Source organism: Lygodium microphyllum, chromosome 22 (genome assembly GCF_053477565.2).
Source record: "Lygodium microphyllum isolate KBCC chromosome 22, Lygodium_microphyllum_v1.1.10, whole genome shotgun sequence".
NCBI classification, from domain to species: Eukaryota; Viridiplantae; Streptophyta; class Polypodiopsida; order Schizaeales; family Lygodiaceae; genus Lygodium; species Lygodium microphyllum.
This window is the reverse complement of record NC_141156.1, coordinates 107,512,227-107,528,462: the sequence shown is the minus strand read 5'-3', so window position 1 is coordinate 107,528,462 and position 16,236 is coordinate 107,512,227. Positions and strand designations below refer to the sequence as shown.

Sequence of the window (16,236 nt, the reverse complement as noted above, 5' to 3'; positions counted from 1 at the left end):
GTATCGTGTTCTTTCTTTCTCTTTTTGTCTTGTGTTTCAGCAGTTTATTTCAGCACATGTTTATGCTTTTACCGCTCCTCCACTTCTGATATGGTATCAAATTTCAGGATCTGTGCTCCTGCTGTGTTTTCTTGTTGATTTCAGGACTGTTTTGTACCCTGCTGATCAGACGACTGCTGTCGCAGCCAGGCGATCTGTTTTGGGGCTGTTTCAGCCTGCGTTTTTTGCAGTTTTGCCATTGCCTGCTGCCTATGCACCCTCTGCTGCCTGCGTTTTCCATCAGCAGCTGCTGGCGACAGTTTTCTACCTGTTTTTCTCCAGTTTACAGCCTACATTTTGCTGATTCAGCATCTCTCGTGGCTGGGTGACTGTTACTTCAGGCCGTTTTTGTTGTTTTTTGGCAGTTTTTGAGTGAGTTTTTGCCTTTCTGCACAGCAGATTTTGTCTTCTATTGATCAGATTTTGGGTTATATTGCATATGAACTCTCATTTTTTGCGGTCTGTGCTTGTGTTCTGGCTGTGTTTCCTCTCTAAATTCTATCTCTTCTCTACTTCTCTTCTTCTCCTCTCCATATGGCTCCTCCGAAGCCCTGATGATAAGTTGCATGAGACATCCTTGAGATTACAGGGGCGGCTTCCGGCACATTATGGAGGTGAGGCTTATGTAGCTTCAAAGAGGGATGACGGGAAGAAGAAGTCGAAGGCCTAGTGTTACCATTGTGGCAAGAAGGGACATTTGTGGAAGGACTACAGGACGTTAGCGGCTTCCAGGAAGACGGAGCAAAAGACGAAGCGGGATGTTGACTCTACCGATGTGTCCTCTCCTTCATCAGACTTCGACTCCGACTCCGATCCTCCGGCCAAGTTGAAGTCCAACGCGCGGAAGGGATCCTCTTCTTCGGATCGCGGGAAGGGCTTGGTGGCCCCTTCCTCGGCTGCTTTCTAGTGGTGGTGATGAGGTCATTCCTCACGACTCTCTTGTGCCAGAGAGTGAGTGTGAGCGGGTGTTCAGATGGGGCAGTCGTGCCTCATCTATACTTTTATACAGGTGCACAGGTTCCAGAGAGGGACGTCCTTGATGCATCGACTTCAGTCTGGCAGAATGAAATCCTGGAGCTGGGATTGACATCCAGGTGCATGATGAGTTGGTTCTCTGATAGAGAGCGGGAGGCTTTCGTCTGGTGCTCACACGAGGGGACTGGCCAAAGGCGGGGAATCCATGGTCACATATGTTCAACTGCATTTTTGACAGGATGGTCTTGTATGCTACTGCAAGACATTGGTGATGAACACAGAGACATGCTATGATCTTTTCTATTTTCAGGTGTTTGGTCCGATCGACATCGACATCAGGTTCTCTCCGAGGCACCTTGGTGGTGGCTTGATCACCCATTGCTTGGGTATCCATGGTTCTACTTGGTGGTTCTATGTTGTATAGTTTCTGATCCCTTTTCATTGTACTATTATATTGTATCAGATCACCCATGATCTGAGAGAGGGTGTTAGAAGAGTATTTGTCAGCTCATGTGTGAGTCTGAGCTTGATCTGGACTGGGCATTTTTATTAGGTATTTTTCTAGTGTGGCATTTTATGCCAGTGGAGCATTTTATGCACCAGTCGGCCAGCATTAATGCTGGCCGACCAGCATTTATTGCTCCCCATTTTTCAGCCTATTTATACTCAGTGGCTCCTCCTCAGTCATCATCATCTTCACCATTTGCAGACTCTGTGGAGAGAGGAGCCGGAGCCAGTGCCAATGCCCACGCAGCCAGTGACTATTCAACAGGAAGTCTGTAAGATGCTTCAAACCAGAAGGAGAAGTTGGTGAGCCCATAAAAGTATGAACAATGAATTCCTTGTTTTCACCTGCTCAATTTACTATCACTATCAAATGGTGTAAAGAACAGGGCAAAAAAGGTATGCGTATTTTGATGTTTTGATGTTTTACAAATGCGTGTTTTGATGTTTTACAAATGTCTCTTATGTTTCTAAACTTTGGTTTATTATGTGTACATAAAGGTAACAAAATCACAAATGATGGTACAAGAGATAATGGAACAATGAAAGCTAAGGAGGTCATTGGCCCTAATGTCTCTTCAAATCACGATACAGGTATATGTCTTTATTTCTACTAAACTTTGAAAATTAAAATTTGTACATATTTTATTAGGTGATTCATTTTGAGATTAACTAGCTTTAATTAGTCTCTTTGTCTAATTAAAAATGTTCATAGTTATTCATATTTTTAAACTTTGAGTAATTGTGTGTATATATATAAATATAGATTAAAGAACAACAAAAGGTGGGAAAAGAGGTAATGTAAGAAAGGGAGATCAGGAGGTTACTTGCAAAATGTTTCTTCAAGTCAAGATGTAGGTACCAACTTTAAGGATCAAAAACTTGTACAAATTTGGTGACCCAAATTGATACAAAATATCTAAATACTTTCTTTTGTGTTATTGAAATTTTTCATAACCTTGTATTATCGTGAGCTTTGGTTAACTCTATGTATATATAGGTAAACAAGTTACTAAAGATGACACAAGAGACAATGCAAGAAAGGAAGACATTGAGATTGCTTGCCTTAACACTTCTTCAAGTCAAGAATCAGGTATTACTAGCTTTGTTATGTTGATAATGAGTCATTTTTTGAAATGGTTATACTAACTAATGATATTTGATCACTTGAGTATCAATAGGAGTGATACGTATACCATCATATGATGATATCTATCGGCCACCCATGTTGAAATTTAGAGAAGAGGGTAGACAAACATTTATTACTTTGCAACATATTGGAGATTTAAGGGATAAAACAATCAAGACACACATGTTGCTTAGTTAGTTTTTAGTTCTATGCTCCTTTAAAATTATTTTTGTTTTTCTTTTGGTTGCTAGAAGTAGATGTTGATGTCTTAATTTGTTTAATCTATTTTGATCATTAGATGTATGTTATTGATCCTTACTTAGAAATGATGACATTCTCTATATAATTTTCTAGTTAAAAATTTATTGTGCAATTTCTTGTTTGATATTAGCATGTCTAAGAGGCAGCATAAAGTAGATAAAGTGATAAGGAAAAAAGAGAATTTCCACGGAATTCCCTAGTTGAAAGTACATATAAGTAGGGAATGTAAAAAATAGGAAAAATGAGAGATTTCCTAGTGAGAGTACCTAGGGAATCACCTCTAGAAAATTTTTCCTATATATGAAATATTTCCTATATAGGAATTATTCCCTATATAGAAAATTTTGTATTTTCCTATGTAGGAAATATTTCCTACATAGGAAAGGTCTTATGTGATTCCCTACTTATTCTCACTAGGAAATGTCCCATTTTCCCTAGTTTTTACTTTCCCCACTTATTTGTATTTTCAACTAGGGAATTCCATGGGGAATTCTCTTTTTTTCCTATATGGGGATCGATTGAAAGTTCCTTGTGCACCACAAGCTCACCAACGCCATTGAGAACCACATCACAGTTGGTGCTGTCATTTGATCTCGTGCTTTTGTCCCCACCAACATAAAGAACATAAGGAGAATACCTGTGACCATGCATGATAAGCGAGCAAGTGCGTTAGCAATTATATGCTTTTGAACAAAGAATTATCGCATACGAGGCACATACGAGAAGCGGGGGAGGGGGGCAGACAGTTTTACAAACGGAACGGGAATGATCATGAGTGAGCAGTACATACTCCTCGTCGAGCACAGCTAACCACTTATTGAACTTCTCCATATATTCCTTGGCTTGTTCCTTGGATAATGAGGCGCTGGAGAGATCAGGAGTGAAGCCGGTTTTGTGGCGGGCAGTAACCATGAAGGTGGCGAGGATGTTGCCGTGGTTGCTGACGTCCTTCCAGTACTCGGCCGGATACTTACCGGGGGGCAGGTCAATGTTGCCCTTATCATCCGTAACCTCTGCCCCGCCCACGGCGGCACCGAGTGTTGACTCGTCATGATACGACCCCAGCTCAAACGAGGATGCGACCAAAGCGCGTCTCTCCTCTGCGCTCCTCCTGCAAGCAAACGTAGTACGCATATTGTGCGGCACAGTACACATAAAAGAACACACACACACAGAGTACCCTCAATCAATTGTATGCTGCTGCTCAATACTAGCGGCGCCGACACTTGTCATTGCACACTCATTTATGATAATTATAGTCAATTGCTGATCAATATCAATCCCCAGCGCCGCGCTCACCTCTTGACGGATGCCACGCCGCTGCTCCAGCTGTGGATCAACTCTGCAGGTGGAGGAGTCGCGAAGAGCTGGTGGTTCCTTTCGATCCAGTAGTCATCGGAATTAACCTGCATCATTTGACAGTCGAAGACTTATAGCAGCGATAGAGAGCGACACACACACACACACACTCTCTCTCTGTGCCCCTCTCTGTCTCTGTATATATATAAATATGTGAGATTATTATTGCTCCAAGTAGTCTCTCTACCGTGTAGCTGGAGTTCTTCGCGGCAGAAGCTGGTGCGCCAAACGTTGCAGCCATTGTGCTGTATTCTAATTCTAATATTCTCTGCAAACGCTAGTGCGCGCAAAATACAACCAGACTGTTTAGATCAGAGATGAGAGCTCTGTACGAACAGCCCACGTGTGGTGAATCAGGAAGACTAGAGAATCAAGGAGGAGAAAGGGAGGCAAAGGAATTGTCGTGAGTGCTTGGTGGTGCTGCGGTTGGGCATTTTATAGCCACCCAACGTCCGGCCTCTTTCACATGTAATTTGAACGATTTGAACGTTGAACCTACGAGACCTTTTCGTTTAGTTAATGGCAAATACACGTTAAAGATTTTTGCATTGTCCGAACCCGAAAACGTTTTTCATACACGCTCCTAAATACGATCCGCTCCTCAACGTGATTATTTTGATATATACTATTAAGTAGGAAAGCCCATGTGCAAAACGACAGGGCAATCAAGTCGATGTCAACTAGAGGACAAAGCCATTGATTGAGGAAGACAATCACATGGAGGTTGAGCTAAAATATTTTGTGTATTTAGGCACACACATGTCCTCTCGACGCGATGAGTGCTGGTGGCGTTCCAAAACCCAGAAAAACAATATGAGTGAACATACAAAGAGGACATTTGTAGTGAGATGTATCTAAGCGAGTTAGTCGACTTGCTTTCATCTCTATGGCAACTTATGATGCTACCTCAACATATGTTTATAAAAATATAGCCATATACTATTTCTCCCAAAGATAAGTTGAACTTTTTTACTACTTGTCAAGGGCTTAGCTTTGTACTTCTAAGATTAGCCCACTTTATAGATATTTGGCTACTTTTTCTTCATAAGGCTATTATTTTTGTTGATCAATATTTGTGTAGTTCATGGTACATGCAACTCATCTAGATACAAAGAAATCAATAAAAGTGTTAGTTAAGCATTTACGAATTAACTAGGTCTGCATATTGAATTAGTTTAGTATGAATACCTTTCGAAAGCCTTGGCATAAAGAATGGATTGGTGTATAGATTTCTTTCTTCACATTTAGATGAATTCAAGGTAGCTATGTGCTAATTAAATTTAAAAAAGTTCATGCCAAACTAGCTTAATTCCAATCAATTTCTAGATGCACCTAAACCAAGCTAGCTGTTGAATTATTGTTTACAAGAAATATGTTCAAAAGTTGATGTGTTAGGTTCCATATATATAACCAAGCTTTCATTTTTTAAAGGGTTTCTAGATGATACAGACTACTGGTGTGGGCCATAAGAAGTTTATTTTCTTTGAATCTAGAGAGGACTGTATAAGGAATGGTAGTTGTGTTGTGAGGTGGATATCAAGTGATTTTGGTAGTATTAATTGAGGCTATCAGGTCATGTGAGTTAGAACATGGGGCAATGTGAATGGAGCCATTATGGTTGGGGGAACATCATCATTTATTAGATAATTTTAGGTCATCCATGGGGTTGTCATGAGTATCTATATGTTACTATAATGTATTATGTATCTGCATGTTTTTGTGTGTGTCAGTATATATTATTTGTGTGTATGTGTGCTTATGATTGTGGGTTTGTGTATATTCACAATACTATAAGTCAGTCATCACATCATATTTATGACAATCAAGTGGAAGGTACTATGAGCAAAAGACTTTTGATTGAGAGACACAATCACATGGAGGTTGAGGTGGAACCTTACATATATCAAGATGTGTATATGGACACACGCACACACACACACACACATGTATGTACAGATTTACCATTATATGAGAATGTTTATGTGGATGTTGATAGGATGACAAAACCATTAAATGAGAGACATTAATTAGAGGCTGAGATGGAATTCTACACATATATACAAGTGTATTGATACATCCATGTATATATATACATGTTATTTATTTATTTATCTATTTATGTTTATATAAATATATATGTATGTACATATGTACATATGTATGTATGTATGTATATATATATATATATATATATATGCAAAATTGAATCACATGGAGAAACCCATAAACAGAGGAAGGTATCACATCATTGAACATTGAGGTATACACACATGCATGCATCCATAAAAACTCCACGACTAGAAGGGCTTATGATCACAAGACTACTCTATTCATATACAAATGTAGTATTATTTTTACTCGATGCATCCTTAAGATGGACATTCTCAAGGGCTCAATCATCATGAATATATGTATTTGTCATGTGAGTTCAAAAAAGGGTTTTCTTAAAACCAATTTTATATATTTTTTATTGAAAGAAGGGTGTCATATAAAGGGGTTATTTATAGGTTGAATTAAAAAGGATCGTGTTCTATTCAAAGAAAATTAATAAATAAATATATTTGTAAATAGACCTTGAATGTATGTGATATACAGAATACATATATATAGTGAACCCCCAAAGTGGACATGTAATTATTCTTAATAGAAATAATAATATGTTTACTCACATTTCGAGAAGAACAATAAGGTTTAAAAATTTCAACTTACCAAGTTACATTTAGTTTAAAAGAAAGTGGAAAAGACAGTGATTTGATTAAAACTCATCTAATGTTTCAACTTAAAGGTTTCTATATCTATTAGCAAAAGGTCATGTTGCTTCTGAGTTGTTGCAAAATTTTGAAGAGGGATATAACCATACGCATAAGAGCAAACTCATTCAAGAATACAAGAAGAGAGATGGAGGCCAAAACATTTTATTACTGGTTTTTTCTTCTTCTTTCATGCACAATACAATTTATACAATGTATAGATAAGCTACAACATAAAGAAATGTGGCCTACTAAGTCAAATAGGGCCTAACTGACTATATTAATCAATTGGTGCTATAACTATGCTAGTTGTAGGTAGGTGTAATAAACCACATATAATAAGTGATAAGTCAGTGTGGACCATGTGAGGATCATAGTGACCACCAATGTGCTAAGTGTGGATGTCCGGATATATCTAACTAGGTAGTCTATCATCAATGTTTACACATGTTGAGCTTGCTATCTCAATACTCTTTCTCAAGCTCAGTTGTATCTTTGTAATTCCAAGTAGGCTTCAAAATTTTTGAAGCTTCCATGCACCAATGCCTTTGTGAAATTATAAGTTACCTAATCAGGTATACTTTGACATATACCAAGTCAATCATTTGTGCAAGTACATTTTCTCACAAAGTAGTGATGTACCTCAATGTATTTTGTCTTAGCATGGAATAATGCATTCCTAGCTAGTTGTATGTAGCTCATGTTATCATAATAGAAGACAACTAGACCATCTCTGTGCACATCCATTTCACTTGATAACTTTTGTAGCCATATCATCTCGCATGCTATCATAGTAGCACCTTTGTACTTAACATCTATACTCGATGAAGAAACCAAAGGTTGCCTTTTACTAATTCATATAATTGGTGCACCACCAAAGAAAAAAATAAATCCATTGGTAGATCTTCTATGAGACATGCTACCAGCCCAATCTACATCTATGTATCCAAACACTTGTATATCCTTACCTACTTTCTCGAGGAAGTTACTATATGTATATCCTCTACATCACCTATGTTCAAGGCCTATTTATAGATATCCTTATCTATGAAATTTTCTTGAATAAAACATAACCCTTTTTTATGCAATCTATTAATTATTCCTTTATATTACACCCTTTTGTATGTAAAAAAAGTATAAAAATGGTATTTTAAAATTACCTAATTTTAAAACCACGTGATGCACACATATATTCATGAATAACTTATCCAAGCCTGCTTCATAAAGTAGTTCATAATGTAAAGTGGATTTCACATACCTCAATATGTGTCTAATTGTATCCAAATGAGTCTTTTTAGGTACCTATATAAACTAATTGACAAGGCCAATATCATAACTCAACTCAGACCTTATAATAGTCATGTAAATCAAACTTTCTAATATCCTCTTATACATAGTAGGGTCTTCTATCTCATCTCGAATATTGGTACTCAACCTCACATTTCACTCCAATGGTACTGAAAGAGGCTTACATGCTATCACACCATACTTGGACAACATATCCAAGCCATACTACCTTTGGGATAGCCATATACCACCCCCACATTTGATCATGTCAATACCAAAAAAGTGCCTTAGCTCACCCAAATCCTGTATCTCAAATGTCCTTTTCAAAATTTCCTTAAACATGAGCATTCCCATATCAATACTATCACCTATAATAATCAAGTCATCCACATGGATAACTATAATGACCAAACCTACAGCCCATATAAATTTAATGATCAATATCGGAACTATAAAAGCCAATGTTGAGAAGATACTCTCCAATCTCGTTAGACCATGCTCTAAATACTTGCTTCAGGCCATAGAGCACCTGTTTTAACCTACACACAAATGTGGGATGCTCTAAATACTCATAAATTGCTACCTACTCCATATACACCTCTTCTTGTAATAACATTTCTGCTAACTCTTAGCTCACGTGTAATAGGGTTATAACATCTGCAACCCTCTTACTCAAGAGAATATTCCATAAATACATGTTTTCTTTCCTATGGGATACTATGTAACTAATCATGAATATGCACATAAGAAATACATCAAAATACTTTCAAATGGAGAAATTTTGGCTTTCTACTTGTGTAAACTTCTCTTTGGGTATCATATTATGTACAAAAGTAGTAGGTGTCTTATTCATAATGTATACAACAATAGCAATTCCTTTAGCCCAATAATAATGAGATAAGTTTCTTTCTAACATCAATGCCCAACCTACCTCTATAATATGCATTATTTTTCACTTGACAACTCCATTTTTTTGTGGAGTATATCTACACATATACTACCTTTGTATACCATTTTTCTATAAACGCTCAAAAAACTAATTAGAGAGATATTCTCCCCCTCCATCCAATGTTAGGTATGTAATATGCAACCCTTCTCAACCAAAGTCTTATAATTTACAAAGTGAGTGAAAACATCATTTTTCATGCACAAAATAAATCCATATTTTGCAAGTATGATCATCAATGAAGAAAACATAATACTTGCAACCACTCAAAGTTGTAGTATTTATAGGACCCACACATCATAATGTTTCAATTCAAGAGGCTTCTTGCATACATGCTTTTCATGTGAAAACCCATGCCTTGCTTGCTTTCCAAATTGACATGCTTGATATACTTTACGCATCCCATCAATCCTAAGCTTGGCCAAGCCATCCACAATATGTTTTGGTTGCATATCTTTCAACCGTTGCACATTCACATGACCAATTCTCTTATGTCAAATTTCAAAATGAACCACAATACTTGAACCTTATGCAAACATGATAGCATCCATTTTGAGTAGACTTACATCAAGAGTAAACAATCTACAAGCATGTTTCTCTTTTACAATCAACATGCAATTATCTTTTAGATCTTGTACATAACAAGCATCAGATGTACATCAAATCTATAATCCTAGTTCTACCATCTACCAATAGACACCAAGATTTTTGTAATATTTGATACATGCAGCATATTAGTCAAGTACTTAGTTTTACCATCCTACATACTGAAATGAATATTTTTAATATGAGTAAGGGGGTGAGCTATATCATCCACTGTCTCCACATAGCCTATAGACTTTGAATTGCACATCTCTCTAAATTAGTCTATGTGAGAAGTCATGTGGTTAGAAGCACATGAGTCTACATACCATACATAATTTTTTAATGAACTATCTATAGTCATAGTATTCTCATAAAGTGATATATAATAAAGAAAGTTTCACTTTTGTCATCATTGTTTCTATTGTTGGATGTACAATTGTCTTGTTATTTTTTCATTTTCTAATTCTAGCCTTCTTTTTAGAGCAATTTTTAAAAATGTGGCCTTTTAACCACAATGTCAATACTCTCTACTATCACCAAAATTATATATGCTAGTACTCTCTACTTCAAACAACCTTGCTAGATTCTTCCATGCAATAGTGTAGATATTCAATTATTATAAATACACCATCGTGCTATCTGTGACATTAACAAACAACCAATTTATGACTTTACTTTGTGTCTACTCCTAATATTTCACCTATTGTGTAGTAGCATTTCACATAGGAACTCACGTGTTGCTACCATATCTTCTTCAATGTAATTCCAAACATGTTTACTCTTCAAGAAAATTTTCATTGTTAACTTTCAAGAAGGATATTTATTATTAACAAGATTCTTGCTAACCATTTGGTCAAAGTTGTTAGATAAATTGACGAAAAGACTTGCAAAAAACTACAATTTGCAAGTAAGTTGATATGAGGTGCATCCTAACTAAACATGTAGCCTTTTTTCACTAATTACACAATAATAACTACAAGTTGTAATCCATATGAAAATTTATTTTGTATTTTTAACCTGGTAAATACATGAAATCTTACAAATCCAAATCTTTAACATGTATACCTGTAAATAACAGACATAGCAAAAACTATGGTATACGCGAAAACTGCTATCCAGACAAGTTGCAAGTTTAGAAAGGAGACCGAAATGACCTTAAATGCTAAAAATCACAATTAAAAAGTCCTAAAGGCTCTTACTTGTAGTACATACACTATTCTTCGTACTCACCAACTTTCATTACAATGGAAGACTATAGCTGTGCTAGTCTCAAAAGCCTCCTCCTACTATAATGCAATGCAAATTCAGCAAGATGGAATAGCTTCTTACACATTGCTTGCTTTCTTTCTTTCATGCTCCAATACCTTCATCTTAGCCTTCAATCAAGATATTTGCAACCATGGGATGACTCTAAAACTATAGAAATAGACAAGAGGGGACACAAGTGAAGAATCGAAGAGCACATGTCACACAAAAGTAATGGAGACTTGAGAACACTCAAAGATAGGCTTGAATTATTATTATTATTATTCTTTCTTGTTCCACCAAAAGAACTAAATCTACAACATGATAAAACTCTAATATATTGAAAGTACCACAATGTATGTACACACGGTCACTAAGGATGTGTGTACCACAACATATGTACATGTAGTCAAACCTACTAAAGGAGAGAAGATGTGGCACAATAAATGTGCTATAACTAAGAGTGGAATACATGGGTATAGTTTTACTGTAGAATCATTGGAATATCCTCATGTCGGTCATCTAATATACCAATGAGTAATATCTTGCCACATCCCAAAGGTGCATAATGGATGCCAGTCATGTAGAGCTCAACACCTCAGCATACCTGGACACATAGCCGCACTTGTTTCATCTCTTTTTGTGTTCTCCTACCTTATCCCCCGTCACATATACATATACATATTACTACTTGACTACTTGAAATACATAATCTTGCACAATCATCCACACATATTTGAAAACTCATTACTACCAGACCTTTCTTATAAATGATGATAGCATGAAAGGTAACAATTTCTCACACTTCACATTTATCTTGGCTCACCTTACATTCTATTGGCCACCTAATCTTCTCAAATTGCATACAGTTTCCAAGTCACATGTATTAAAAAATGGTGGAGGTATAGCCATTGTTATGTTGAACTTTATGCATTGTTATTGTAATGATTTTTCTCTCATCTTAGAAAGTTTGAGCTTATGAGTTACCTCTTATTTCTCAATGTGGATGGGTACTACCATACATATTGGTGTTGTGTATCTTAATCAGCCAATGATAAATTTCTTTAAATGGTTATGGCTTTCAACCCTCTTTTTTGGAAAAAAGGAATAGTACTATAGACAATACTGGCAAACGGTGTGATCATGAGGTAGATGTTTGAAACATCCAATCTCTAGTGAACAAATAATATGCTTATCGATTGTCATGCACTTTGGAAGTATTGAACCTTAACTGCCATGGTTTAAATGTGTTATATCATGAAAAAATATTTAGGTGTCTTGGTCCAAATGTTTTTGCAACTTTGTATAGGTTGCTTGATTAATCAAAGTGCTACTATGTCAAAGAAGTGTTAAAAAGTGTAAGTGCATAATTCTACCTTTACAAAAAAAAGATGGATGCAATAATGCATCCTAGAAAGTCAAATTTTGAGAGCCTTTTTTTTTTACATATATTACAAGTGATTAGGCCTATAAATAGCCACATTGACAAATTTGTGAATTGAGAAAGAAATCTTACAGGCACATCTAAAGCCATGATAAAAAGCTCATGTCCAAAATCATGTTTACTTCATGAAACATATATGAGACTTTTTTCACACTTTTATACAATGTTTAATGTGCAAATTTCACATTCATTTAAATGGTCATTTAAATGCGCTTTGACTTGGAACTTTTGCATGCTATTTCAAGTGACTATAAATATGTTTTAGGTTAAAGAAATCCATAGAGCTAGTGGCTATTAGACATGTGGCTCTAGATATAGTTCTACAACCAATAGCTCCTTGCTATTATTTTACCCTTTTTGTGTATGCATCGGGTTGAAAGTGATATTTATAAATTGAATGCACATATTGAGAAAAGGTTATACACATTAATGTAGATTGAGAGTAACTAGCATCACTTGAAATATATTTTGGGGTCCCAACCATAGTTAGCTAATCGTAGTAAATTAAATCATGGTTAATAAAGGGCTACATGCCCTAAGATGAAAGGCAAGGAGAAGAACTTGGACAAGTAGTTTTCTCGAAAAAGGAATTTAGGTACTTCTTCTCTCTTTCTCTCTCAGTTTATGTATTACATATTTGGTGGGGACAACTCCCCAATCTCCGTTGTAAAAAACAAACCCCATAATCTCTAGTGCAAGATGAACTTATGTATATAAAAATGGAGTTACCAATGTATATGGAGAAAAGGAAAAATCCATGAGTTTGATCATGATTTTTTAATGCCTCATCAACAAAGGATGTCCTATCATGGCCTTCACAACTTTGACAATGTTTTGGGATACCATGGCTAGATAGAATATCAAAAAACATGAGAAATGAGAAGATTTCTTGAAGAATTTGCAGCCATATGATGTACTCAATAAGTGACTATGTAGTAAAAGAAAATTGGACTCACTAAAAAGTGTCATCAGTGAGACATTTTATACACTTGAATATATATAATCAACATTTAAAGTAATTGAGAAAATGTAAGAAACTTCCAAGAGAAATAGAGGCCCAATTTATAAATTGCACACACAAAAACATACATAACAATGATGATAGATGGTCCAATACCCATAGTCATTGATGCCCAAAATGTTCAATTCACATACGAAAGAGCTCTTCCAAATAAGGATACTCATGGCAGACTAAAATGATTTTATTGTAGCAAATATGGCCATGTGAGTGAATATTGGAATAAGTTGAAAGCAAAATGAACTCATATTTAAAATTTACAACTCAAGAAAGAAAACTTTGAAACATGGGTATTTATCTAGGAAAACATCTAAGTGAATAGTTCTTGAGGCTCAGCAATTTGCAAGTTCAAGCCTCAAGTATCCAAATACACAACCCAACGTGTAGCATTAATTATTATCCAAATAGGAGATTTGCCTATCTCTGAGCACTACTAGATTTAGGTGTATCTTTTCCCTCCATAAGGAAATGCTTAACAAAAAAATTGAGCCATAGAACCCATGAAGCAAAACCTTTTTGAATCCTTTTTAGAGACTCTTAAAAGCTATATCATTCAAAAGTACAAGAAGTAGTACCCTTACCAATTGGGGGTTAAATTTGATAACGTAAGGTATACATACTAGAAAAAAAAAATTCCTTTAACTTTGAAATGTGACTAGTTGGGATTTTCTTTAGAGATGAGGTATTAGAAATATCCAATGCATAATCTATAGCGTTATAATTGTCCCAAATAAAACTTATTTTCTAGCAAGTGTTGATTTAAGAAACACCAATTCAACAAGGGCAACAAGAGATCAAGGACTACTTTAATAGTATCCAAACATGCTACCAACAATTGAGAAACAAACAATGACTGCTCTAGTCACACATAAGATACCAACTTACCAATGCCACCCATCAAAATTCTTATGCAATCACGTTCTTCAAAAGGAATATACGTAATCAATGCGACAATAAAGACATGCTAGTCAAGGGAATAATAGAACCATCAAAGATTCCATGGGTAGTAGAACGGCATCTCATTAAAAAGGATAATGGAAAATATAGGTTTTGTGTAGATTAGACCATTGAAAAGAAACATCCAAGAGTCCATGGGTATTAAAATTGCAACTTGTAAAAAAGAATAATGGAAAATATCGGTTTTGTGGAGATTAGACCATTGAATAAAGTCAAAATTAGAGATGCATATTAGATGATTTACTAACCTTGTTGGGGAAGTCAAATTATTCTACATTTATGTATTTACCATTAGGCTATTGGCAAATGCTAGTTAGCTTAACGGATCCTACAAAGAACACCTTTAAAGTCCTAGTGGGACTTTTCTAGTTCAAGGTTATGCCATTTGGCATAACTTATCCACTAGGAATATTTTAATTGGTGGGAAGTGATTTATTTCAAGATCTCATAGGAAAAAAAGTAATGGTGATATAATTGGATGATATACTTATAGATACTAATACATGAAGCAAGGATTTAGAGATATTTCAACCTTTGATGATGCTAGAAAAATACAGCTTGAAAATTTACTACAAAAAATGCATTTCTAGAGCCACAATAGGGAAATTTCCAGGGTACATTGTCTTAATAAAAGGTATTGCCCAATGAAAGTCATGGCAATAAAAATTAATATGTTGCCCAAATAGTCAAACAATTAGAATGTTCTCTTAGTCTCAACGAAATTACACTTTGTGTGCTCACTAAATGCCACATGCATGTGTATATGTGTCTCCATAAGATTTGTGAGTACTTTGGGTTAGAATACTTATAAGCAAAATGTATGTGTGTGTTTATGATTTTAAAATTCAAACCAACTCTAATATGATTTATTTGAAAATCATTTATTTAAAAACCCAAACCAACTCTAATAAAGATATGCTTTAACTTCCAGAATCTTATAAATTAGGACACCTAAGCACAACATTACTCATAACTTTTGATCCCTAACTCGGATCATTGAGATTTTTCAAAGAAAGTTGTAGCTTCAAATATAAGTTGTCAAAAGACATTAGAGCCAAAATGCAAATATTTCAGCCCTAGAAAACCTCTCAACAGTTTGCAATTCCACATTTTTGCATGTGGTCCACTACTATAGAAATCAAGCTTCCAAAGCACATATCTTCCATATACTTGCTTGGTAGTTAGCTACCAAACTTGGTAGGAATCCTCATTAGGTGTGGAAGTAAACTTAAGACCATTGAATCCGATGAGTGATAGTGTATTCTAGTTAGACCTCTCTTCTCAATCATAAATTCATAATTTCTTCCATAGTAAAAGCACAAATTTTAAAAGCACCTAAACGGGGCAAAGTATTCTATATATTTTCAGTAGCCACCATGCATATAGTATCAGCTACTGCTTATCCCAAATCAGGGAGGAAAAATGGTATCATCCAATCGCTTTTGCTTGTCAAAGTTGGGTATATCGAAAATCAGGTACACCTACATGGAGAAGTTGTGCCTCACAATGGTACTTGTGACTAAAAAATCCAAGCACTATATTCTCTATGAGAAGGTTGTATTTTATACAAAGGTGGAAAGGCTTAGATTGTTGATGAAGCTACAGCCTCCTGATCATTTACCCAAGTGGTTAATCACTTTGCAAGAGTTTAATTATGAGATTAGAAGTAAGCCACCAAAGCTGTAGGCCATTATGGAATGCCTTGTGGATTTTGGGAAGCCGAAAAAGAATGTGACG

At 35.7% G+C, this 16,236-nt stretch overlaps 1 protein-coding gene across 1 annotated transcript; it reads right to left on the bottom strand.

Annotated features, from left to right (window-relative positions):
• Positions 1–249: 249 nt before the first annotated feature.
• Positions 250–4,661, bottom strand: LOC148017487 (uncharacterized). Its single transcript, XM_087662756.1, has 5 exons — positions 4,455–4,661; positions 4,208–4,314; positions 3,699–4,019; positions 3,446–3,545; positions 250–267 (listed from the first exon to the last, which is right to left on the bottom strand). The coding sequence occupies exons 1-5, from the start codon at positions 4,506–4,508 to the stop codon at positions 250–252; spliced, it is 600 nt and encodes a 199-aa protein (XP_087518882.1). The 5' UTR covers positions 4,509–4,661.
• Between the last annotated feature and the right edge of the window lie 11,575 nt (positions 4,662–16,236).